This window comes from Macaca fascicularis, chromosome 14, assembly GCF_037993035.2.
Source record: "Macaca fascicularis isolate 582-1 chromosome 14, T2T-MFA8v1.1".
In the NCBI taxonomy this organism is placed as follows: domain Eukaryota; kingdom Metazoa; phylum Chordata; class Mammalia; order Primates; family Cercopithecidae; genus Macaca; species Macaca fascicularis.
In genome coordinates, this window is record NC_088388.1 from 94,087,705 (window position 1) to 94,112,309 (window position 24,605).

Sequence of the window (24,605 nt, forward strand, 5' to 3'; positions counted from 1 at the left end):
AGTTAATTACAGAGGAAAACTGGATGTAGAGCCAGCTGAACAGCATTTGAACCTGGCCTTGCCACTTTGTGGTCATGTGACTTTCAGCAAAAAATCATTGATTTTCTCTGAGCCGAAATTACAGGGCAGGATTTTTGTGAAGATATTGTGCGATGTAAATGTGATAGGCATGTAGGAGGTGCTCGATAGATTCGAGCAACAATTCGGTGCATCTCTGCATTCTCCCTACCTCTAGGATAAGCCCAAGGGCAAGGACCTACTCTCATATCCTTTATTTCTGCGATGCTCAGTTATACCACTGTCCTCACCACCACTCCCACAGCCCTACTCATTACTTTTTAAATTAATGAATTTTATTTTTTAGAATAGTTAATGGCAAAACTGAGAAGAAGTTAGAGTTCTTCTATAGACCTTGTCCCCACACACGCATAGCCTCCCTCAGCAACATCCTCCACCAAGGTGGTGCATTTGTTACAACTGATGAACCAATTGATGAACACACCATTATCACCCAAAGCTCATAGTTTATATTAGGATTCAGTCTTGGTGTTGCACTTTCTTTGAATCTGGACAAATGACTCCCAGTGATAAGTATCCACCCTTATAGTACCATTCAGAGTAGTTTCACTGCCCTAAAACATTCTCTGTGTTCCACCCATTCATCCCTCCTTAATCTCTGGCAACCACTGTTTTTACTACCTCTATAGTTTTGCCTTTTCTACAATGTCATATAGTTGGAATCATAGAGTAGCCTTTCAGATGGGCTTTTTTTTTCACTTAGTAATATACATTTAAATTTCCTCCATGTCTTGTGGCTTGAAAGCTCCTTTCTTTTTATTGCCAAATAATATTCCATTGTCTGAATGTATCACAGTTCATTTATTTATTCATGTATTGAAGGACATCTTGGAGGCGTCCAAGTTTTGCAATTATGAATAAAAATGCTGTAAACTTTTATGTGCAGGCTTTTGCGTGGGAGAAAATATTCAGCTCATGTGGGTAAATACCAAAGAGCTCATTTGTGGGATTATACAGTAAGAGTATGTTCAGTTTTGTAAGAAACTGCCAAACTATCTCCTACCTATTACTTTCACTAGTAGGAAACCTTTTTTCCTCATGATCTACCCACGTATTTGTACAAAAGTTCACACATACTTATTTGCAGATTCCTCTCCTTGTTGTATTTGGCCCTGTTGCAATGTTGCCAGGGCAAGGTCAAGATTTCAAAAACAATCAGGAGCCAGAAGAACCAACCTTTCTTCAGAACTCCTACACTAGCTTATTGAGCAATCTTTCAGTAAATCATCTCTTTCCTCTGGCTGTCCACTTCCTTATTTGGGCAAAAGGAGCTCTTAGCTATTTGCACCTGTGCTAGAGTTGGCACACAACAAGTTCAGACCAAAGCAAACACAATTTGTGCTAAATAAATGTTGGCTATTATTACTATTACGTATAAGCCCACATTTGTAAGATGTGCATTAGAAACTACACTTGAATGCACACTTGCAGAGGTTGGTGTTCAGGTCTTGACTCTAAGATTTATTTTAAAATTTTAACTGTAGGTTTTGACTACCTGGTCACACTAAATTATTCATAAAGATTAACCATTACGCTGACTATTTTGTGTATGTGTAAGAAGTCCTTTCCAGCCGGGCGCGGTGGCTCAAGCCTGTAATCCCAGCACTTTGGGAGGCCGAGGCGGGCGGATCACAAGGTCAGGAGATCGAGACCACAGTGAAACCCCGTCTCTACTAAAAATACAAAAAAAATTAGCCGGGCGCGGTGGCGGGCGCCTGTAGTCCTAGCTACTCAGGAGGCTGAGGCAGGAGAATGGCGTGAACCCGGGAGGCGGAGCTTGCAGTGAGCCGAGATCGCGCCACTGCACTCCAGCCTGGGCAACAGCGTGAGACTCCGTCTCAAAAAAAAAAAAAAAAAAAAAAAAAGAAGTCCTTTCCAGATATTTAGAAATAACTTCACCCTGACATTTATTTCACTGAGCTGTGACCATATAGAAATTAGAAGTTGGGGTTTTGTTCAGTGTTTTAATTACCTATCATTGCTTTAAGTAGAAAACCACAAACAGTTGCTAGGAATTAGCTGCAGAGATAAGTGGGAAGGAAACCCATCTGAATTGAACAGAACCAGGCTAAGGAACAGCCCCTCACTCCAGCTGCCCTGCGGATCCCACTCTGCTCACCAGCCTCTCAAAATGAAGTTTCTAACATTCTCTTGTTGCTCCTCATTGCCACTGATCTGTAGCAACTGTCGGGGTAACACCGGGGGACATTCTCACTAATCTGCAGCGAGTGCTGGATGTTATGGAGATAAGCAGTTTCAGGTAGACAAAGGAGGGCAAGACGTGAGCACTGCAGGGAAAGGGCGTCATTGTTAGAGGTGCCACCTTACAAAAATGTAATATTTGTACTACTGGTATCCTGGCATTCAGTTTCCTTGTGTTCTAATAGTTCAGGGCCCTCCACCCAAAAAAGCACCACACCTAGGCCTGTAGATCTCTGAGAGCATCTTTTCCTGTTCTCACCACAATCTTTTATTTATTTATTTAATTTTGAGATGGAGTCTCGCTCTGTCACCCAGGCTGGAGTGCAATGGCACAATTTCTGCTGACTGCAACCCTCGCCTCCTGGGTTCAAGAGATTCTCCTGCCTCAGCCTCCTGAGTAGCTGGGATTATAGGTGCATGCCACCACACCCGGCTAATTTTTGTATTTTTAGTACGGGGGGGGGTTTCACCATGTTGGTCAGGCTGCTCTCGAACTCCTGACCTCGTGATCTGCCAGCCTCAGCCTCCCAAAGTGCTGGGAGTACAGGTGTGAGCCACTGCGCCCAGCCAAAATCTTTTAATTTTTTTGACCCATCCCTCAGAGCCTCTTAAAAGATTCAGATTGTGTCTGTCTGTGTATTTCAGGATGCATTTATTCATTTACTCATTCAATAAATGTTTACTGAGCACCTACTCTTCCAGGCACTGTTCTTGGAATTGAGGACACAAGAGTGAAAAAGAGAAAGAAGTTTCAACTCTCTTGGAGCATCTATTCTCATTATCAAGAGTGATATAAAATAATGTGTCAAGTAATTGTAAGGACTATGAGGAAAAATAAAACAGAGTAAGGGGTTAGAGAGCAATAGGCTGCTTTATCTGATAGAATGGCTGGCGAAACCTCTGGGGAATGCAGTCTTTGAGCCTGTGACCACGGGAATGGGGCATCATTGTGGGCAGAGGACAAGTGAAAATGCCCTGAGATAGGAACATGTGCTCACAGATTAGCAAAGGGGCTGGCATGTAGGAATGAGGGAGTAGGAGCCAAGGCAGGGATCTGAATGGGGGGATGAAGCAAGCATAAATGTCTTAACTCAGTTAATGCATACTCCTCTGGAAACCCCTGAGCAGTTGGAGTGGTTGATGTTTCAGATAAGCAGGGGGTGGAGGAACTTGGGGACCACAGAGCTTTTGAAAGCGCTCATAATTCACAACCAACCCTGTGAATGGCTCTGTCTTTCCTACCAGATACAAATCTTATGAGAGAAGGAATTATACTTTTTGGTTCCCTGCTGTGTCAGCTAACACGACATGTATCTGACTCCTACTAGGCACTTCATACTACTGTCGAATTGGATTGGACTCTAGCAGTCACAGCAGATCCCTGGCATTCACTAAGCTAACAACAGTCACTTCAGCTGCTTATGAGCAACCTCAAATCAGAGGCTGCAGTAGGAATTTTCTGGAAAAACAGCTACTAGGTGGGAGTTCAGGTATGAGAGTCGAACAAGCAACAGATTTGGAGTATTAAGGCTATGCACTGGAAAACCCTGGCTCCAGATAAGGATAATATTTAGAAAAGTGCTAGGATTAGGAATTTGCAAAGATCTCAGGATCCATTCCTTGTGAATATCAAGTGTCTACTGAATAAGTTTCTCCCACCTGAGAAACTCCTTAGGAACCAAGTGGCCTAACCTTGCCTCTCATGATGATGTCACCTTAACTACACTTACACATGGCCATCTAAAATTGTAAGTACTTTACCTATAGTTTCATATTGTTGATTAGATCAGATTAATACAACTGACTGTTGTCTTTCTCTTTTTCCATGCAGTGAGAAGTCAATGAATATTGTTGATTAAATGAATAAATGACCTAAAACATCAATAAAAGTGAAAAAAGGGGCCAGCATAAGAAATAGATAAAATACATAGTTCCCTCTTATAGCATTATTACTTTCACATTATCTTTTAAAATAAGATAACCAGTACTAAGCAGGGGTTGAAATAACTTGAAGAACCAGAGAATAAATCCTGTCTCATATTTGAATAAAAGATTTTCATTCATTCATCTATCCATTCATTCATTCATTCAACAAATATTGTTAATTAAGTACTCTCTCCATGCTAGGCACTGTACTAGATGCTAAGGATGGAACATAAGATGGAGATTATAGTCAGCTTGGATGGAGACACAGACAAGCAGGCACTCTCACCATGCTATAGCTTCTTCTAAGAAACCATAGCAATATCCAGGCTCTCCTCCATGCTGCTAGTTTCAGAACCCCTGGAGAAATGTGTCTTTTGCTGGGAGCAGTCAGCCTCAAGTTCAGTGCCAAAGCTACATGGGCTCTCAGAGCTGCTTCAGTCCATTCCTCGTCTCACTGCAGCCCTTTTGATCACTTTCTCCCAATCATGCTTGACAAATGGATACAGATCACCCTTCTTGGTAGCAACGGCTGCCTTAGGTACCTATATTCCTTTCCTGCCAGTTCTTCCAGGCACAGGATGAGCCTGTAGAGGTATGGGGGCTGATTTTGGTCACCCCATTGGCTGCCTCACTCTAGGAAGTGGGTGTGACTTACTGTCAACCCTCTCCTTTCCTCTGTCCATGCCATTGACATTACTTGGCTCCTTTAGGGAGCAGGGTCATTTAAATACCATTTGCTATGTTCCATTCTCTCTTCCCACTATCCAGCACCCTGCCGTATACTGAATGTGTCCCACCAAAATTCATATGTTGACACCCTAATCCCCAAGTGATGGCATTTGCAGGTGGGGTCTTTGGGAGGTTTTTAGGTCATGAGGGTGAAGCCTTTATGAGTGAGATTAATGCTCTTCAAAGAAGAGATACAAGAGAGATTTCACTCTCTGTCACGTGAGGACATAGCAAAAAGGTGGCTGTCTGTAAACCAGGAAGAGGGCCTTCATCAAGAGCCCGACCATGCTGACACCTTCATCTCAGACTTCCCAGCTTTAGCACTGTGAGAAAAGAGTGCTTGTTACTTAAGCCCCCTAGTCTAAGGGAATTTGTTATTGAGGCCAGAGCTAAGACAGCCCCCAAGGAATGCTCTAGGGGAGTGGGAAAAAGGAATAAAGAAAGAAATTATGAGTATCCATAATGTGCCAGGAACTGTGTCTAGTACTTTCTATACCTCATTCATTTCCTCTCCCAATAGCTCAGTCTGTGGAGTTTTGAACCCTAGCTCCACTATTGATTAGCATGACTGTGGGCAAGTGACTCACAACTCCAAGGCCCAAGTACCTGGAGAGAAAGAGCAGCAGGCTCATTGCTAGTATATACCCTGTGTCTAAACCCAGCTCTGCGCTTGTAAACTGGTTGCTTTGGCAAGCAGCTTCATCTCTGTGTATTTCAGCTCCTTCTTCCCTAAAATGGAACGATAACAGCAGCACCCAGGACAATAGGGTTGTTGTGAAGTCTAAAAAGCTAATATAAACAAGATACTTTGAGTAGTAAAGAACCCAAGGCAAGAATGAGCAATTATTTCACATCTTGTTGTTGAATATTTTTAAAAAGTGTAACTTGAGCATAGTGTTTGGCAGGAAGAAACACACATCAAAGTCTTGCTATTGTTGATGTTTTTATTATTATCATTTTATTATTTTAATAGTAATATCATTACTTTTATTGCTATTGCTATTGTTACTTTCAGGCTTGGAGCTGATAGAACCGCTATCTTCTCTATGGAAGCACTTGAAGAGAGAATGACAAAGCACAAGTCCTCCAGCTCCTTGTCACCTAAGTATGGGCTGGGATCCTGCAGCATGGGCATCACTTGCAAGCTTGTTAGAAGTGCAGAAGCTCAGACTCCAGCCCTGACCTATGACTCAGATCTGCATTTGTAACTAATCCTCCCAGGTAAATCAAGGACAAGTTTATGGTTGAGAAGCACTGCTCTGGCACATTGGTTCTCAGCCTTGGCTTCCCATTAGAATCGTATTTGAAACATACTAATGCCTGGGCCCCCATCCCGTTGCTCCCCAAGAAATTCTGTTTTAATTGGCAGGAGTACAATGGTTTAAAAGCTCCCTGAGTGACACTAACAGGCACTGAAGGTTGAGAACCACCCATCTAGCATTTGGTCCATGGGGAGTTTGGCTGCAGGCGTAGATGGGAGTCTAGTTTCTTCAGCAACTGCCAGTGGGAGTTCTGGTTTGTTTTCCTTCTTTTCAGGCCCTAAAGGAAGTGGAAGTACAAAGAGACATGAAGAGGGCACATTCTTCTCTCCCCGCACCCACCCTTCCCCCGTCTTCATTCCAGCTAAGAGGACACGTGACAAGGCTGGGACAGGCTTGTTGGCCAATGCTTCTGTTTCTCTGTGTTGCTCGTCACAGCATCCAAGCTGTACTGGCTGGCCGTGTCTCTCTCACTCAAGTCACTGTGCCAACTGGGCTTGGCTTTTCTGTAGTGGAAGCTTGTTTTTCCTTGAAATGAGGTCCTTCTTGCTTTTCTGTTTTTGCCCACTGCTCACAGCACCCGGAAGTTGCTTGGTTGGAGAAAACTCGACCAGAGAGCTCCTCTCAACCTCTCAAGTGAGACTCTTGACCCCTGGTGGAAAATTCAAAATCCCAGCAAGCTCTGGCAAGTTATCTAAGTGAGTGTTGCTATCAGGACAATGGCTCGTGCCTCATGATAAGGCCAAGGAATTGGGCAGTGGAGGTGACTGTTGTTGTGTGGGGATGAGGGCCATGTGGCTGTCATTTTTTGAATATTCAAGAGAAGCTTGGAACTTGGAATTTTATTTTAAAATCTTCAGGTTTTTCAATGTTGGCAGCTGATTCAAAAGACTTAGAAACCCTCCTGGCCAAATTGACCTGTTGGCCCACTGACCTCTGAAACATGCCCTGTTTTCTAAATGACCCATCTGGGTTGGGAAGTTGCCCCAAGCCATGGAGACTAACTTAAATAATCTCACTCTACTTCTGGCACCGGTAGAAAAGGTAAAACATCTGGGGTCTTCTGAGTCATGTGTCCAAAGGTTTTTAATTCAGGTGACTTGTTCTGGGCTTGTTAGTCAGGCAGATCCTCTGCCAAAGAAATGCCCTCCTATGCCCAGGCCCATGAGTGGCTGTTTCTAATGGCACTATCCAAGTCATCTGTGTGTTCTGGGGTCACAGTGGACCTCTACATCTGACCTGGGGTCAAATATTGTGGGAGTTGTGCAGAGTATGTCATATTGCCCTGGGAGAGCTGAACAGATGGGAAGAAAGAAAGCCTTACACTCTTCAGTCTTCTCCCTCCCCTCCTGTCCTCCCTTCCCTAAATAATAGACAGCCAAGCATTTGACAGAGCTCCTTGTTCAATGCTGCATGTCTCTGCTAGCGATCAAATGTTTCTCCCTCAATATTCTCTTTATACAAGATGATGTGACTTGAGTTTGTTGCTAATATTAGATTTGCAACAGATGCCCTCATTGTTGGGTCCTGGGTACATGCAGAGCAGATTAATAATCCAAAGACAAAGGCCTCAAACGCCCAGTGACTTTAACAGCAAAACTTGCTGCAAGGGACAAGGGCTCACTCTGCACTGGGCAAGGTGAGGGGGACGGGCCTGCGAAAGACCCAGAAACTGAGTCCACCATCTAGATGCCATTGGAAATGTAGGCGGAGCTCTTGGTGGGAGGTGGAAGGAAGCACCAGGAAGAGGCATCTTCAAGGGGTCACAAGCAATAATATTCAGGTCTATGGTGAAAATGACAAGTCATCTAGTCATCCCTGGTGGTCAAAATTTGGACCCAGGGGAACCAGGTAGCAAGCCTAAGAATTCAATAGATATGTCAATGGACATGGCCAATGTCATGGTTCCTTCTGCTCCTTTTCATTTTTCTTAATAAAGACTTTTTAGACAAATCGTGAACCTCCATGGTTACAAACCAAGAACCTCCTGGGTCTAAGCATGAACCACTTGGGATTTTCTGCTCCCCTCCTGCTTCATCTTCAGAATGCTCTCATCTCACTTCTACAAGGGAGGTGTTTCTTAATATCTACCAATGTGCTTTTTTTTTTCTAATTTTATTTAGTTGCCTGAACCTTATGGAAGTTAACATTGCACACCATGAAAGATGATGTGTCTATCTCTCTTTGTTGCCTCCTACACATAGGCATTTTCTTAAGGAGTGTTCCTCTGCCCACAATGATCCCACTGCTATTGCATTGGAAAACTGCCTGAGACTTAATCAAAGTCAATGGATCAAGGGTATTTTGGTCTTAGGGGGGTGTACTGGAAAGGTTCTGTATTTTAAAGGTCCTATCTTGATTTGGAATTGAATCATCAGGTTGAATGCTGAACCTAACCAATTTATAAACCAAACTTGCTCTTTCTGAAATTATAAACCAGAGTCCCAAAATACTTGTCTTGTAAGTTCCAGATTTTCTTAATTCAATGTTTTCTCTAAGTGAAACTCTATCCATCTACTTATAGAGATGAAAGAAAGGACTAGCATTTATTGAGTTTTGCTATAGGTTAGATGCTTCATATTGGTTATCTCATTTAATTCTCATGTCAATAACACAAAATAGGTATTATTATTCCCATTTTATAGATGAGGAATTTGAGGCTCAGAGAGCTCAAATAGCTTGTAAGTGGCCAAGCTCAAATTTAAACCAAAACCTCCTGATGCCAAGACCTATGGTTTTTCCATTTGTGTTGCGGGAAGTCAGGGACCCTGAACAGAGGGACCAGCTGAAGCCATGGCACAAGAACATAAATTGTGAAGATTTCATGGACATTTATTAGTTCCCCAAATTAATACTTTTATAATTTCTTATGCCTGACTTTACTGCAATCTCTGAACATAAATTGTGAAGATTTCGTGGACACTTATCACTTCCCCAATCAATACCCTTGTAATTTCCTATGCCTGTCTTTAATCTCTTAATCCTATCATCTTCATAAACTGAGGAGGACGTATGTCGCCTCAGGACCCTGTGATGATTGCATTAACTGCACAAATTGTTTGTAGAGCATGTGTGTTTGAACAATATGAAATCTGGGCACCTTGAAAAAAGAACAGGATATCAGTAATGTTCAGGGAACAAGAGAGATAACCTTAAACTCAGACTGCCGGTGAGCCGGATGGAACAGAGCCATATTTCTCTTCTTTCAAAAGCAAATAGGAGAACTATCGCTGAATTCTTTTTCTCAGCAAGGAACATCCCTGAGAAAGAGAATGCGCCCCTGAGGGTAGGCCTATGAACGGACCCCGTGGGGGCGGCTGTCTTTTACGGTCGAAGCTGAAGGGATGAAATAAGCTCCCGTCTCCTGTAGCGCTCCCAGGCTTATTAGGATGAAGAAATTCCTGCCTAATAAATTTTGGTCAGACAGGTTGTCTGCTCTCAAACCCTGTCTTCTGATAAGATGTTATCAATGACAATACGTGCCAACTTCATTAGAAATTTTAATTTCACCCCATCCTGTGGTCCTGTGATCTTGCCCTGCCTCCATTTGCTTTGTGATATTTTATTACCTTGTGAAGTATGTGATCTCTATGGCCCACACCCTATTCGTGCACTCCCTCCCCTTTTGAAAATTGCTAATAAAAACTTGCTAGTTTTACAACTCAGGGAGCATCACCGAACCTGCCGACATGCGATGTCTCCCCTGGACACCCAGCTTTAAAATTTCTCTCTCTTGTACTCTTTCCCTTTATTTCTCAGACCATCTGACGCTTAGGGAAATAGAAAAGAACCCACGTTGAATATTGGGGATGGGGTTTCCCCGATACATTTGTCTGTCTTTTTCTTTGGTAGTCTTTTATAATTCCCTGATGCTGTTACATGTTGACTAAGACAGACACATACAGACTTAGAGATGGGACTAAATGTTTTCCCTAATTTTTTTCCTACCAATTAAAATAAACAGCAGCTGATTTAACTCATAATTAAAATGAAATGGTTACTTAGGCAGATGTATTTCTGAAATAAATGTGTAAAGTTCTGTGTTGAAAATAGAGATGACCTGGTGGTAAGCAGAGATTGTGGGTTCCAGGATGGCTGAGACCATGTTGTATATCCTCTGTGGCCTCAGCAGTCTGCACTGAGCCTGGCCTGTGGGGTCCACTCACTATTTACTGAATGAAGGAATAAGTTTCTCCTCTATCCACATCCATATTGATGTGAAGTCTGATATTAGTTTTTTCTATATAATGTGGTAAAAGACCCAAAACATAAAACTAATCATCCTAACCATTTTTTAAGTGTTAAGTATATTCACATTGTTGTGAGAAAGATCTCAAGAACTTTTTCATCCTGCAAATTTCAATTTCTATACCCATTAAACAACTGCTATTATTTTTAAACATCCACATTTAGCTTTACTAGAAAGAAGACAGCTCTGCCCACATTTCAGGTAAACATGACTCAACCTTCTGCTGCTTATGCATCAGCAACTCTCTTGACTCAGTAAAACACTGTCTGTTGCCCACACATGGGTTCAGCCAGGCAGGCTGTCTTTGATTTGGTCATTATTAGAAAAATAAATCAGGCATTTTAACCCCAATAGGAACTACTCCTCAGCTTCCTCACCTTTCCTGGTAACCTAAACTGGATTAGCTTCCTCATTTGCCAATTCCTTATACGTGCTAGAGAGACAAGAGAGGAGAGCCAAACAAGTAGCTTTAGGGGCCTAAAAATTAATTGTTATTCTAGTTTGTGAACCATGTTTCCACATATCTCATAATTAAGTATGATTTTCCACCATTCCCATTGTCTTTCCAGAGCTTCTCTTCCTAAATTATACTTCTCTGCAACATAACACACAGTACTTCCCTTATCAGAGCATTTCTCACACTGTACTGTAATTGCTTGTCTGTCTGTCCTCCCTACCATACTTCAAGTTCTGTGATGCCAAGGTCTGTGTCAGTCTTGCAGTGGAATGAAGATGGGTCTAGCATGAACTCAATGTTACAGAACTCACCAGCTGCATGAAGATTCCTCTGCTTTGCTCTGCCCTAGTCTAAGGCAAAGCCACTTGCCAATAATTGGTTAGCTTGTGTTTTCTCTTCTGGTTGCCCACATGGCACTGAGAGGTGCTGGCATGAATGCCAGGAGAGCAGGAACTAGGCTAAACTTTGCTTCCCCTAAACACCCAGCATCGCCATTGCTGGCTCATGGTAGATGTTCAAAAAACATTCTGAGGATGAATGAATGAATTAGAGCAATGAAAACCCAAATGAAGTTTCATAAAGAAGGTTTTATTCTTTCACTCATCTACTCACTCACTGTATTAGATGCTTACTCTATAGTAGGCACTATGCTCATGACTAAGGGGAAAGGTAGCAGTTATTAAATGGGGTTACTGGCTTAATAGGCATAATTAGAAGGGGCTCTTAACCTCATAGAGGGGTGGAGGGAGTGAAATTGAGGACATGCTTGTCAGGAAGGTGAGTGATTGAGGAAGTGATGGTTAGCTAGATTGTTGGGATAAAAAAAAAAAAAGCTAAGCTAGATGAAATGAGTAAAGGGATGAGAATAGGTGGTGAGAATTTCAGGACAAGGGAAGTAGTTTATGATGCAAATTTTCAAAGACTAGAGAGAGCATCAGGCTGAGTTCAGTGGCTCAAATCTCTAATCCCAGCACTTTGGAAGGCCAAGGCAGGTGGATCGCTTGAGCTCAGGAGTTCCAGACCAGCCTGGGCAATATAGCAAAACCCTGTCTTTACAAACAATATAAAAATCAGCCGATGTGGTGGCTACACTTGTAGCTGCAGCTACTAAGGAGGGTGAAGTGAGGGGATCGATTGAACCCATGAGGTTGAGGCTGCAATGAGCTGTGATTGCACCATTGCACTCCAGCCTAGGTGACAGAGAGAGACCCTGTCTCAAAAACAAAACAAAAGAGAGAACATTGTGCATTCATGGAAACACAAGAAGCTGAGCATGTGGGCAAGGTGGGAGTGGAGAAAGATGAGGCCTGGGAGGGAAAGGCCAGGTCTCTGGGGTCATGGAAGTCAGCTAGTATGTCTGGCTGCATCCCAAGGCAAATGGAGAGTGATTAAAGTGCTGTAAGGGTAGGGTGACATCATCAGATTTATGTTAGGAAGTCATCCTAGCTGGAGAGTGGATTAGAAGGGATGATGGAATAAAAACTGGGCATGACAAATGAGGATGGCTTGGTCAAAGGTGTGACGGTAGGGATGCAATTATCATCAGAGCAGTGAGGCAGGGGAAAGAAGTGTCTAGTTGGGCTCATATTTTTAAATAACTTTGGACAGAACCAACCAAACCACAGAAGCACATGTCAAATGTTTTATTCCACATCAGCCATTACGTTTCATCCTCAAGCCTTTGCTGAAGGCTGTGGAACGTTGTTAGCTTTGGCTGGGTCTGAGTGCAGAGACCTAAGAGGATCTGGTTTGAAACCTCTTTTCCTTTGAGAAGAGAGTCAGTGACCAAATGTAGAGACAGCAGTGAATTATTGATGGACCTACAAGTTTTACACATACAGATGTTGCTTAAGACAGTTTTCCCCTAGAATCAGCAGTTAGCAAATGTGTTAATTAGATCAAGTCACCCCTCCCTACCTTGTAGTTTGTTCCAGAATCTTGGGGTGAGAACATTTGTAATTTGCAAAAGTAATATTTTATCTGTGGAAGACAAGCACACGGAAGAAAAATCTATTGTCTTGTACTATAAACTAAAGAATATAAAGTAAACGAAATCATCCTGGCTGTGGGATGTACAAATGTTCAGTGTTATAACGTGTGTCAGTCACTGACAGAGGGCTGGGGGAAAAACTAGACTGCCACGGGGACTGAGTGGCGGAGATATTTATGCTTATCAAAGGTGGAGGGCAGGGATCAAGAAATTTTGAGAAAGTGAATTAAAGTCTATACATACTTTAGTCATAAAGGCCAACAATGTATTATACTTTCCGCATTGGTAAAATACAACATAATCATACTTGGCATCTAATCACTCCGGATTTTGTGGTAGCCACTGGGATCCACCAACCACCTTTGTCCCTAGGAGTACATGATTTAATAAAGAAGACAGATACAGGGATCATTAACACTCTACCATGATAAGTATCATAACAGATACATATTTAAAGAACTCAGAGAAGAGAGGGATTGATTTCTAGTTGTTCAACTGTGTTTATATATCTTTATGATTGACATCGTAAGTTAACACTGGGGAACCCTATACTCAACCTTATAAAATAATGTAAATATTTTTAAAATCCTATAAAACCTATAATCCTCCCAGCATCATCCCTGTGGGAGGACTTGATTGAAGCCTACAAGGATGAGATGACTGAGATACTAGTACCAGATGATCAGAGTCATCATCCAGATCAAAGGGGACTTCAAGTCTAGCCTCTTCTGTGACATTACACTAAATGTGTCCCCTCCTTTTTCTAAAAACTAAGATACAAACTTTGGTTTCATTTCTGGGACCAAACATAGTCAACATTTTCGGCATTAAAACCTGTAAGAAATTTGTTCTTAAGTTCCAACGTATAATCTCTTGAATAGCTTCCTTCTTTATGGCCTCATTTTACAGATGTGCTGTGAGTTAAAAGAAAAGGCCAGGCTTGGGAATCAGAGACCTGTTTCAAATCTGCCTCAGGACTCACTGGCTGTGCCAGCTTAGGCAAGCATCAACAGGCTGTGTCCTCAGTCCCTGTAGTGGCACACTGGAGAAACAGATGACATCGTAAGATGAGTACAGGCCTTGGCCCTGGGTAGCTGCCCTGACCCTCTCTCTGCTGCCACCATCCTACCATCCTAGTCCAAGCTACCATCTCTCATCTGGATTGTGGCAATTGTGGGGTGTTTTTCTTTTTCTTTTTTCTTTTTTTTTTTTGAGACAGAGTCTGGCTCTGTTGTCCAGGCTGGAGTGCCGCGGTGTGATCTCAGCTCACTGCAACCTCCGCCTCCCGGGTTCAAGCTATTCTCCTGACTCTGCTACCCGAGCAGCTGGGATTACAGGGGCCTGCCACTACACCCAGCTAATTTTTTGTGTTTTTAGTAGAGAAAGGTTTCACCATGTTGGGCAGGCTGGTCTCGAACTCCCGATCTCAGGTGATTCGCCTGCCTCAGCCTCCCAAAGTGCTGGGGTTACAGGTGTGAGCCACCCATTTATTCTGGGCCACTTCAATCTACCAGTCTCACCCTGAGAGCGAAAAGGATAGAGTCACCACCTTTAAAAGATGAAAATCCTCAACATGATTTATAATATTTTTCTGCAAACTGCAGGTCATGAACCATTACTGGCTCATAGAAACAATTTAGTGGGTCAAGACCAGCACTTTTTTAAAACAGTGAAGTAGAACAGAAATATGAAATTGTAATGCCAATCATAAGCATAAGAATTATTTCATGAAACTTTTCTCATTATGGGCCTTCTCAAAAAGTGTTTGAAGGCCTCTGGCCTGTAATACCCTGAGTAATACGACCCTTGCCTCCTCCTTTAGCTCCACTTCCCATCATCCCCACGCAGTTCTCTGCTCTTTACCCACACTAGCTTTCCTTAAATTCCTCCAACACATCATGTTTCTTTCTGTGGGAGACCACTTAGCACATGGTTTTCCTCCTTGCCTAATGTCATCCTTCAGGTCTCAGCTCGGATGCCATTTCTTCAGGCAAACCTTCCCGGATTACATCCTGAACCCCTGCAGCTGTCAGGGTCTCACAGATCTGCGTTCAGTTTTTAGTTATCCCTTTAATAGCATGTTTCCTCGGTGAGTGACAAGCTTTCCCACTAGGCTGTCTTTGTGACCGCAGGGGCCCTGTTCTTGTTTACCCCTGTGGTAATCCAGTGCCTATCTCAGGCTGGCACCTAGGCATTCAGAGGGATAAATGAAGGAAAGAATTGGCCAACCTGTTGACCAGTGACGTTGGCTGGCCTCCTTCCTTGCTTGGTATCGGTTTTGTTTCTAACCCTTGCACCGAGAAAACCACACAGGGTTGTACTGTCTGCCCAGTTCAGGAACTTCCTTTAACAGTATTTCTTTACTCTCTGAGTTTCTGGTGAGCTCAAAAACAAAACAAAATACTGCAAGAAAATTGTATGCGTGTGCTGGCCGTTGAGCACTTCGGTGGAGAGTGGGAGAAGGATCTTCATAAGATTTCAGAGGGGAACTCTGCCCATCCACTCCGAACCAGCTGCAGCTCCGTGAGCATCTCACGCCACCCCTCTGCATCCCCAGGGCTGCCGTGGGGCGCGCGCGATCAGCAAGCTTCTTGGCGCCCAGTCCATGCGACTATCTCTTCCCAGTCCCTGGACTAGGCCTGCCCCACTCGGATTCTCCACTCTTGGTAGCGCGCGTCCCCGCGGACTGCTGAGACCAGGCGGCGCGGCGGCAGGTGACCCGCTTCTCCAGTCCCGGGCGCAGCCCAGGGGACATTGTCAGCAACGCGGTGCCCGGCCCTGGGCCTCTGCAGCCATCTTCAGGGAGAGGGGCGCGGCCTCCGGACGCGGATCCGCCCCCGCCGCCCGGGTTGCCCCGCCCGGCTCCGCAGAGCGCGGCGCCTGGGTTCCGACTTCCCTTCCCTACCCTGCTAGGCTGCGTCGCGCGCTCACCGCCCAGCCCGCAGAGCTCGCGCCGCGGCAGCCTAGCCGCTCGGCCCCGCCGCGCTCGCAGAGGCCGCCATGGGCACTGCGCGCTGGTTCGCGCTGGGCAGCCTCCTCGCCCTGGCTAGGCTGCTGGAAGGCCGGCTCGTGGGCGAGGAGGAAGCCGGCTTTGGCGAATGTGACAAGTTCTTCTACGCCGGGACCCCGCCTGCGGGGCTGGCGACCGATTCCCACGTGAAGATCTGTCAGCGCGCGGAGGGCGCTGAGCGCTTCGCCACCCTCTACAGCACTCGGGACCGCATCCCCGTGTACTCCGCGTTCCGCGCCCCGCGCCCTGCGCCCGGCGGCGCCGAGCAGCGATGGTTGGTGGAGCCGCAGGTAAGCGAGGTGGTTCCCGAGCCGGGGACCGTGCCGCTGGACTTGCCCCCAGTGGCGCTTTGCGGCTACCGCGAGGGGCCGGGCCGGGAACAGCAATCCCTACGCCTTCGATGCCTTGGGCTAAGAAACTCGGGTTCCAGATCCACCCCGTTGCGTCCCCGGAGTTTAGCCTGCCTCGCCCTCTGTCGAGGCTACAATAAGAGCCTGGCGATCTGCGAGCCTTCACTTCACTTCATGAGTTGCAGGGGCGGGAGGTCCCCTGTGGGAGGAGGTTCTCCCTACATTTCTGAGCAGACATCCGCAGTGTTTCATTCCTGAATAGTGAAGAGCGTGAGACAGAGACCCTGGAGACCGTTCAGATTCGCAGAAAGCCTACGCTGGGCGCTCACAGGCCTTCGTGCAAGTTACTGTCATAGCACTCATTTGGAGGTGGGTAGGTGGGCATTTTCATCCCCATTTTACAGAAGAGGAGATTAACCCAGGGCGTCGAAGAGACTTGCGGAAGACCACCCAGTTAATAAGATGGGGCAGGTCTTTTGTCTAGAAATTCACTGTCTTTTCTACTAAGTAAAGCTTCTCTACTGCAGAGCTTATCCTAGCCTGAAAATCCTTCCTCTACACACGGCATTGAGTAAATTCGATCTGCGGTTGTGTTGAATTAGAATAAAATAAAGATACAGATTTTTAGAAACGCAATGGGATAGTTACAAATGATAGGGAAACAATGACTACCTCCAACTGATGGAAAGATAAGCCAGTTTTTCCTGACTCTTCATATCTATATTATCATACCACTAGGAAATCATGTCACCTCTCATGGTGTTCTGTCCCATCTGGTAAAGGTGAACAAACACTTGAGAAGCCCTCAGAGTCTTCCGAACCTGCTTTCTTGCTCTTAACACATCCTGACTTACCTCTGCTCAGTTGATCTCCTCTCTAGAATACCCTGCCAGGCTCCCCTTTCCCTCTCACCAGCCTCCCACCCCTGTCCAGGCTGCTGGGGGAGGAGCTGACCCAACGGCTCTCCCTTTCCTGAGGACCACAGCTGCCCAGGACCACACCAGTGGACAGGAGGCTGGCTTTCAGGTGCTTTTTTCAGAGCCTGTGGATTGTAATCTCATTGAGATATTTCTAGCTCTGAGGTCTTGGCCAGGTCTCAAACAATCTGCACCTAGTTTTCTTATCTTCCTCACATCCTTCCACTTACCTCAATTGTTGATAACACCTGTTGAGATCAGGTATGTGAAAAAGACGTTGTCAGTTGCACACACAAGATCCATTTAAATCCAAAATTAGTTTTCCTCCAGCTGTACCCCTAGAGCTCACAGGGTGTTGCCCACCTCTTGTCTTGCACTGTGATTGTGTGCCTGTGAAGAGAACAAATGACCTGGTCCTTTCCCTTGATCTCATGGATAGCTTGGGGAGACAGAACATACGTTTGAGGAAATCATGGGAATGCATGCTAAACGAATTTCAGTTAAATTCAGAACACATTTAGTGATCTCCTGCTGTGTGCCAGACATTTGGGATGCCAAGAGATCTGAGTGCCGTTCTAGAACAAAGGTTACCTGATCTGCAGGTGGAGTTTTCTGGGTGGAGAGGTGGTGTAGCATTTGATTAGAGCCATGCTATGTGGGTTCAAATCCTAGTTGCTCCGCTGACTAGCTATGAACTTGGGCAGGTTAAATTGGAGATAATAGCATAGGGTGTTGTGAGATTTAATGAGTTACTATATACAAAGTTCTCAGGTGTGTGACACATGAGTACTAGCTGTTGCTATGACACGGGCAAAAAACCCATAATTTAATAAAGGTGAACAAAGTTCTATTAGATTTAATCTGTCTTTGAGGTGATGGAAGCAAGCCTTAGGGTCAGGATGACATTTGTGCTTTGTGTGGAAAGATAAGGCAGAGTTTAGAAGGGAGGCAAAGAAGAGGACATTTCAAGCAGAGGGGACAGACTTCAGGAGTGAGAAAGGCATGGCAGATTCAGGGATTTGTGCATGGAGAAGTTGGAACAGGTAAACTAATACAAATAGATTAATGTACTCGGTTGCTCAGAATAAAAGGGAATCACGGAAGGGAGGGATCAGGTGGGGAGGAGCCGTCAAGGAAGGCTTAGGGAGGCAGAGCCATTTATGCAACTAGGGAAGGAGTGAGTCATAAAGGAGCATAGTTTGCCAGAAAGAAGTAAAGGGAACCAGGTAACATGGATTCCGTGGGTGGGATAATGAGGAAGGGGACTGTGGAGATTAAAGAAGATGGGAAGGGAGGGCGGAAATAGTTACAAATGGCAGCTTGAGAGGTAAGATGTACTGTAGTTCTGAAAAGTACAAGGGGCCTGAGCTCTTACTGTGCTGAGAGGTCAGAATGGTCACTGTGGCTGAGCACTGCAGGATGCTTTTCCCTGCAAGGTGGATGGCCTCCCACACCCACCCACTCAACCCCAAGTCAAATCAGCCAGGATCCAGAGAGTATTGGGAGAGATGGAGGGAGGAGGAGGTGCGACGTACAGCTGGGTCTGCAGTGCACTGCAGCAAACCTGCCCCCCTGCTGCCTACTCCCTGAGGCCTTGCCTCCTTGCCAAGATCCCCACTGCAGAAAGATGCTCAGGGCTCAATGTGTACCATTGGCTGCTTCCAAGCACTTTCTAATGCTGAGTCTCCTTGTGCCCACATCACCTTTTTGTGAGGTCAGTGTTGCCAAGAGGCCCTGCACACGGGAGGAAGAGGCAGGAGACCAAAGGAACTCAGTGCTTGCCTCCAATGATGAGTCAGGCAGGGCAGCAGTGACACTGAGTTCCCAAAGCCCAGTTCAGTAGCTTTTGAGGCCACACTGCAGTTTCTCTCTGAAAACAATCTCCTAAGTCAAAGATCACAGAAACTTAGTCACTCTGGTGCTTAAAATCCGTAAAGTGTTGCCTGCCCAACCCCTACAGGACAAAGTTCACACTGCAGAATGCAGTTTATAGGCCCTCCATAGCCTAGCTCCTGTCTCCTGCTCCAGTCTGGTTTCTCACCATGCCCCACCCTCATATTTTATGTTCTAGCATTATCCAGCTGCCTGGAGTTCCTCTCATAAACCAGACTGTTTGTGATGTCTGTTTCTTAGCTCATGCTGATTCCCTTTGCCCAAATTCTCTTTCTACACGGACCCCATCTTATCCTTCACTTCCTGCTCTTACTCCATCCTTTAAGACTCTGCTGAGGTGTCACCTCCTCCAGAAAGAATTCCCCACCTAAATTGTATCCACCTCCCGAGTTAGGTCCTCCCCTTCAGTGCTCTTATAATTTTTCTATTTTCATACCTACCATATTGTTTTATAATTATCTGCTTATGTATCTGTCTCCCCAACTTGAGCCCTTGAGGAATGATGACTGCATCTTACTCATTCTTTTCCTAGTGCCCAGCTTATAGAAAGCACGTGATAAGTGTTGAATCAAATACTTTGATGTTGGGAGGATCAATCAGGCAGCAGCAGGTGAGATTTCTGCTTGAGTTTTCTCCGTGGGGCGCTTCCTGTTTCAGAAGCTTGCCCCGTGGCTGTCCAGCAACTGCTGTTACGAACGTGGTCCCTGTGCAGCACTGGAACCCTGCTCTGAAGCCACTCCATCAATCTTAGCTTTGGCCTTTGAAACTATCCCAAATGGTTTTGATCTCTGCTCTGCCTAGAGGAGATGATATGGAGGGGTTCTAGTCAAGACTCCAGAAACCTGAGAACTGGATTCTGGTTTAGTGCAGGAAGCCTCAAACCTTTTAGTTTGTCGACTCCTTTCCACTTAATGGAAAAATTTTTAGATAAGATACCAATGATGCCTTTCTAAAGTGCATTGCTGATTTATGCCAGAAGCCAACGTATAAAGCTTTATTATTTTATAAACGTGGAACTAACTGACTATATAAGGTTTCAAAGTGCATTGCTGATTTATGCCAGAAGCCAACATATAAAGCTCTGTCATTTTATAAACATGGAAGAAACTGAATATGTAAATTATATAATATTTATTATATATTTTATGTATTCATTATATAATATATATCATTTAATATATAATTTATATATTCAGTAATAATAGTGTATATTTGTTTAATCTTACAAAAATACTGTGAGGTAGATATTATCTTCTTCATTGTAGAAATGAGGAAACTGGCTCAGAGAGGTTAACTGAGGTGTTTAAGGTCACACAGCTTATTTTTGAACTCATTACTGAGTACTCTTCTGATACACCATGGAGATTCTTTGATCTCACAATGGATCCACTGCATTAATGGTTTTAGGACTTTAATTCTCATCTTTTATGTGAGAATTCTAATTTCTACTCCACTTCTATTTTCTGACAGTCATAGGACAAGTGGGAGCACTTATTTGGCTGCATAAAGGTTGCTGAAGTGTCCGTGACTGTGGAATGAAGGGGATATTCTGGTTAACTACAAAAACATTTTTCCGGAGGGCACAGTGAGGTCATATTTCAGATCTTAGTAAATGCATATGAACGGTTGTCTCAAGTTAGAACCTTGATTAAGTCCTTGATTTTTAATTTCCATCCATGGCTTTTACAACCTGAAATAGAAATATTGTTCAATTTGTTCCAACCTCAGCCTTCTTTTCATTGTGTCAGAGAACAGATATGTAGATCATCATACACTTAAATCTCTGTGTAAGGAATGCAGTGAACAGGACAATCCTGATTCTTACTCCTTAATTAAGAGACTTAATTCAGATCCCTGCTCTTCCATTTACAAGCTATGTGACCTTAAATTCTCCCAGCCCTCTTTTTTGGATCTGTTCATTAAAGGTCGTAACAGTGTTTACAGAGAGGTTGTAACAAATAAGATAACACATGAGAGCATGTGGCATGGTACCTGGAATATGGTAAACTCTTAGTAAATATTAATATGTATATAAGGTATTACTTCAGTAGGTGCTAGGCGTGCGCACGCGCGCGCACACACACACACACACACACAAATGGAATGTTGGATTAGACAGGTGACACCTATAGTTCTACAAATTTCTCCTAAATGTAAAATAGCTATACCTGTATCTTCTCAAATGCTCAGTATATGTCCCACATTCATATAGTAGATGCTTCATAAATGCATGATGAGAGATGAAATGTATGGAAAATTGAATGAATGGATGGAGGGTGGATTTGAGTGATTAAAAGCAAAAACAAACCAAACAGGTACCAAAGACATCTCCACCCTCTCTGTCCTGGGAAACCAAGAAGTGTGTTGTCACAAAACAGTGAGCAATGGCATTGCAGTCTATTATGCTGAGCCTGGATAAGACTGGGAAATGCCCGACCCAGGGGATGGTTCCAAAAGCAGTCACTCACAATTTCTTCCCTACTGTAATGCACACCGCAAAACAGGGCCCACACATGCTATCGTTTGTTGGATTTTTCCCTTCTGGCTTTTTCTTCATCTTTGGATTTAGTGTTTCCTTTTGTTTTGCAGGCCACTCTCAGGATCAAGTTAAGGTACTTACCTATGTTGGCAGAATATTTCAGGGACATTTGTCCTGCAGCAGTCCAGTGGTGACAATTCCCTACACTATTCTTTCAGTTTAGATTTATATCTGGACAATCTAGGCAAGGAACTATCATTTATTGATCGCTTACCATGTCAAAGGTCTTCACAATCTAACTCATCTCATCTCTATAACATCTCTAGGAATTATGACCTGTGTTTTGTAGTTTAATCTCTATAACAACTCTAGGAATTATGACCTGTGTTTTATAGTTTAGGAAACTGAGGTTCAGAGTGGTTAAGTAACTTATCAAAGGTCACACAGCTTCTAGATGGCAAAGCCCAGACTGGAGCTTACTACCCAAAATCCAAAGCTCTTAACTCTCTTTCTTCTCTGTCACACTGTTTTCTAACTTAAATGTTAGTGTTTTCTCTCCAGAATCCAAACTGACTGACTAGACTCATTATTTTATTTTTAATCCAGTTCTTTGGATGGTTTATGGCTTCACTACTAACATACCATTCTGTAAATGCCAGCTTCAGATTTCTGTTAGCTCCGTTACTGGTGATTCATGGTGATTGAATGGAGCTTTCCTTGGGGAATTGAGATTTTATTCTTTGGGCATAAAATTTACCTTCTTTTTAAACTCTCAGCTCTGAAAGTGAAAATTTGAGAAAGTAAATCCTCTTATTTGCCAGTAGCATTTGCTTTCAGTTACCTTGTCTGTCTTCTAGAATTACTGTTAGTCAAGGAAGCTTTTTCTTTTTTTTTTTTTTTTTTTTTTTTTTTTTCAAATTTCCTCCTTCAAGATGCATGTTATATCTTCTGAGTGGTGACTTACCCTTTCAGTTTCATGGAACTTGACATTTATCATGGCAATAATTAATTGTCAATATATCTATTTGGCCACTGAAAGGAAGGAGAAATAAAAAAGAAACTGACTCATAGGCTGAACCAAGAATAGAAGCACCGTTTAGTGTTCCAGTCATGCTTCATTGACCTACTGCTGGACAGAAGTGTGGCTCAATCAAAAGGTCAAACAAGGGTATTTTATATTTTTAATCAAAGCTGGAAATATGGGTACATTTTACTTTGTAGAATAATAGATGGCTGAAATATTATTTGAAAATGTAAATATAATTGCATGTTTCAGTTGACTTATACTTTAAGGGCTGGTTGGTCTTGCGTTTGTATTGACTTCCAGTTGGCAGGGACACCTAATCTTTTAAGAAAGCCCTGAGCCCTCTGTCAATTCATTTTAGTCAACAAATCTTTATTGAGCATCTGCTATGTGTCAGCCACTATTCTAGGCCCTGGAAAGAGAGCAGTGAACCAAACACACAAAAACACCTACTCTCATAGGGTTTATATCTAATAGAGAATATAGATTATAAAATACATAAATAAAAGACATAGCACCAAGCGCAGTGGCTCACACCTGTAATCCCAGTACTCTGGGAGGCCAAGGCGGTCTGATCATTTGAGCCTAAGAGTTCGAGACCAGCCTGGGCAACATGGCAAAACCTCATCTCTACAAAAAATACAAAAATTAGCCAGTTGTGCTGGCATGCACCTGTAGTCCCAGCTACTCATGGAGGCTGAGGTGGGAGGATCATTTGGGCCTGGGAGGTAGAGACTGTGGTGAGCTGAGATCATGCCACTGCACTCCAGTCTGGGGGACAGAGTAAGACCCTGTCTCATTAAAAAAAAAAAGGCATATTAGATAGTGATAAGTGTTAAGTAGAAAAAGCAAGGAAGGAGGCTGTGAGATATCAAGGAAAAGATGAAGTTTAAAACAAGGTTTCCATCCAGGGAAGAGATCACTGAGCAGATGACTTTCGGGTACAGACAAGAAAGAAATAAGAAAGCCAATTATGCAGACGTCTAGGGGGAAAACGTTCTGGGTGAAGGGAATAGTAATTGCAAAGGCCTGGAGGCATGAGTGTGTTGAGGAAGAACTAAGAGGCTGTTTGGCTAGAGAAGGGTAAATGAAGAGAGTAGCAGGAGATGAGGTCAGAGAAGTGCGGAAGAAGAGGGCAGATCATTTAGATTCTTCTGAGCTATTTGTAAACTATTGGGGTTTTACTGTGTGTGAAGTGGGAAGCAATTGTGCAGGTTTCTGAGCAGAGAGCTTCGATGTGATCTGGCTTACATTTAAATGGGACCAGTTTGGCTGCTGCATTGAGAATTGACTTGTGGTGTTAAGGGCAGAAGCAAAGAAACCAGTTAGGAGGTTTCAGTGATCTGACAAGAGATGGCAGTATCTTGGATCAAGGTGGTAGCACTGCATGTTCTGGATATATGGTGAAGAAAGAACTCATAGTCTTTGGAGTGAGAGAAAGGGAAGAGATGACTCCAAGCGTTTGGGCCTGAATGATTAGAAGAATGTAGTTGCCATGAGTAAGACAAGGATACAAAAGGAGGAGCTGTTTTGGGGCTGTATCAAGAACTCGCTTTTGTTCATAGGAGCAAGAATATAATACTGATTGAGTATCCATAATCTGAAATGCTTGAGACCAGAAGTATTTCAGTTTGGGGATTTTTTTGGATTTTGGAATTAGTGGCTGAACATCCCAAATCTGGAAATCTGAAATCTGAAATGCTTTAACGAGCATTTCCTTTGAGTGTCATGTCAGTACTCAAAGAGCTTTGGATTTTGGAACATATTGGATTTTGGATTTTCAGATTTGGGATGCTCAGCCTGTAGTGGCTACCAGGGGCCGAGGGGTGGGGAAGATGAGGAGCTGTTGTTCAATGGGTATAAAGTTTCAGTTATATGGGATAAATCAGTGCTAGAGGTCTGCTGTACAATGTAATGCCTGTAGTCTATGATATTATATTGTGCACTTCAAAATTTAAGAGGGTAGATCTCATATTAAGAGGGTAGATCTCATATTAAGAGGGTAGATCTCATATTAAGTTTTCTTAATACACACACACAAA

General features: G+C 43.7%; 1 protein-coding gene and 1 long non-coding RNA gene across 2 annotated transcripts in view; one reads left to right on the forward strand and one right to left on the reverse strand.

The window, feature by feature from the left end:
• Window positions 1-5,861: 5,861 nt before the first annotated feature.
• LOC135967103 (uncharacterized) lies at window positions 5,862-15,690 on the reverse strand. The gene is made up of 2 exons (XR_012423650.1): window positions 15,120-15,690; window positions 5,862-6,474 (listed from the first exon to the last, which is right to left on the reverse strand). It is a non-coding gene; the product is annotated as an uncharacterized lncRNA (long non-coding RNA).
• A 103-nt stretch (window positions 15,691-15,793) lies between these two features.
• ENDOD1 (endonuclease domain containing 1) overlaps window positions 15,794-24,605 on the forward strand; it is a 42,308-nt gene continuing 33,496 nt past the window's right edge. Inside the window, exon 1 of the mRNA XM_005579400.4 lies at window positions 15,794-16,190. Coding sequence (XP_005579457.3) covers window positions 15,891-16,190 — 300 coding nt within the window. The 5' untranslated portion in view covers window positions 15,794-15,890. The remainder of the gene's footprint in view (window positions 16,191-24,605) is intronic.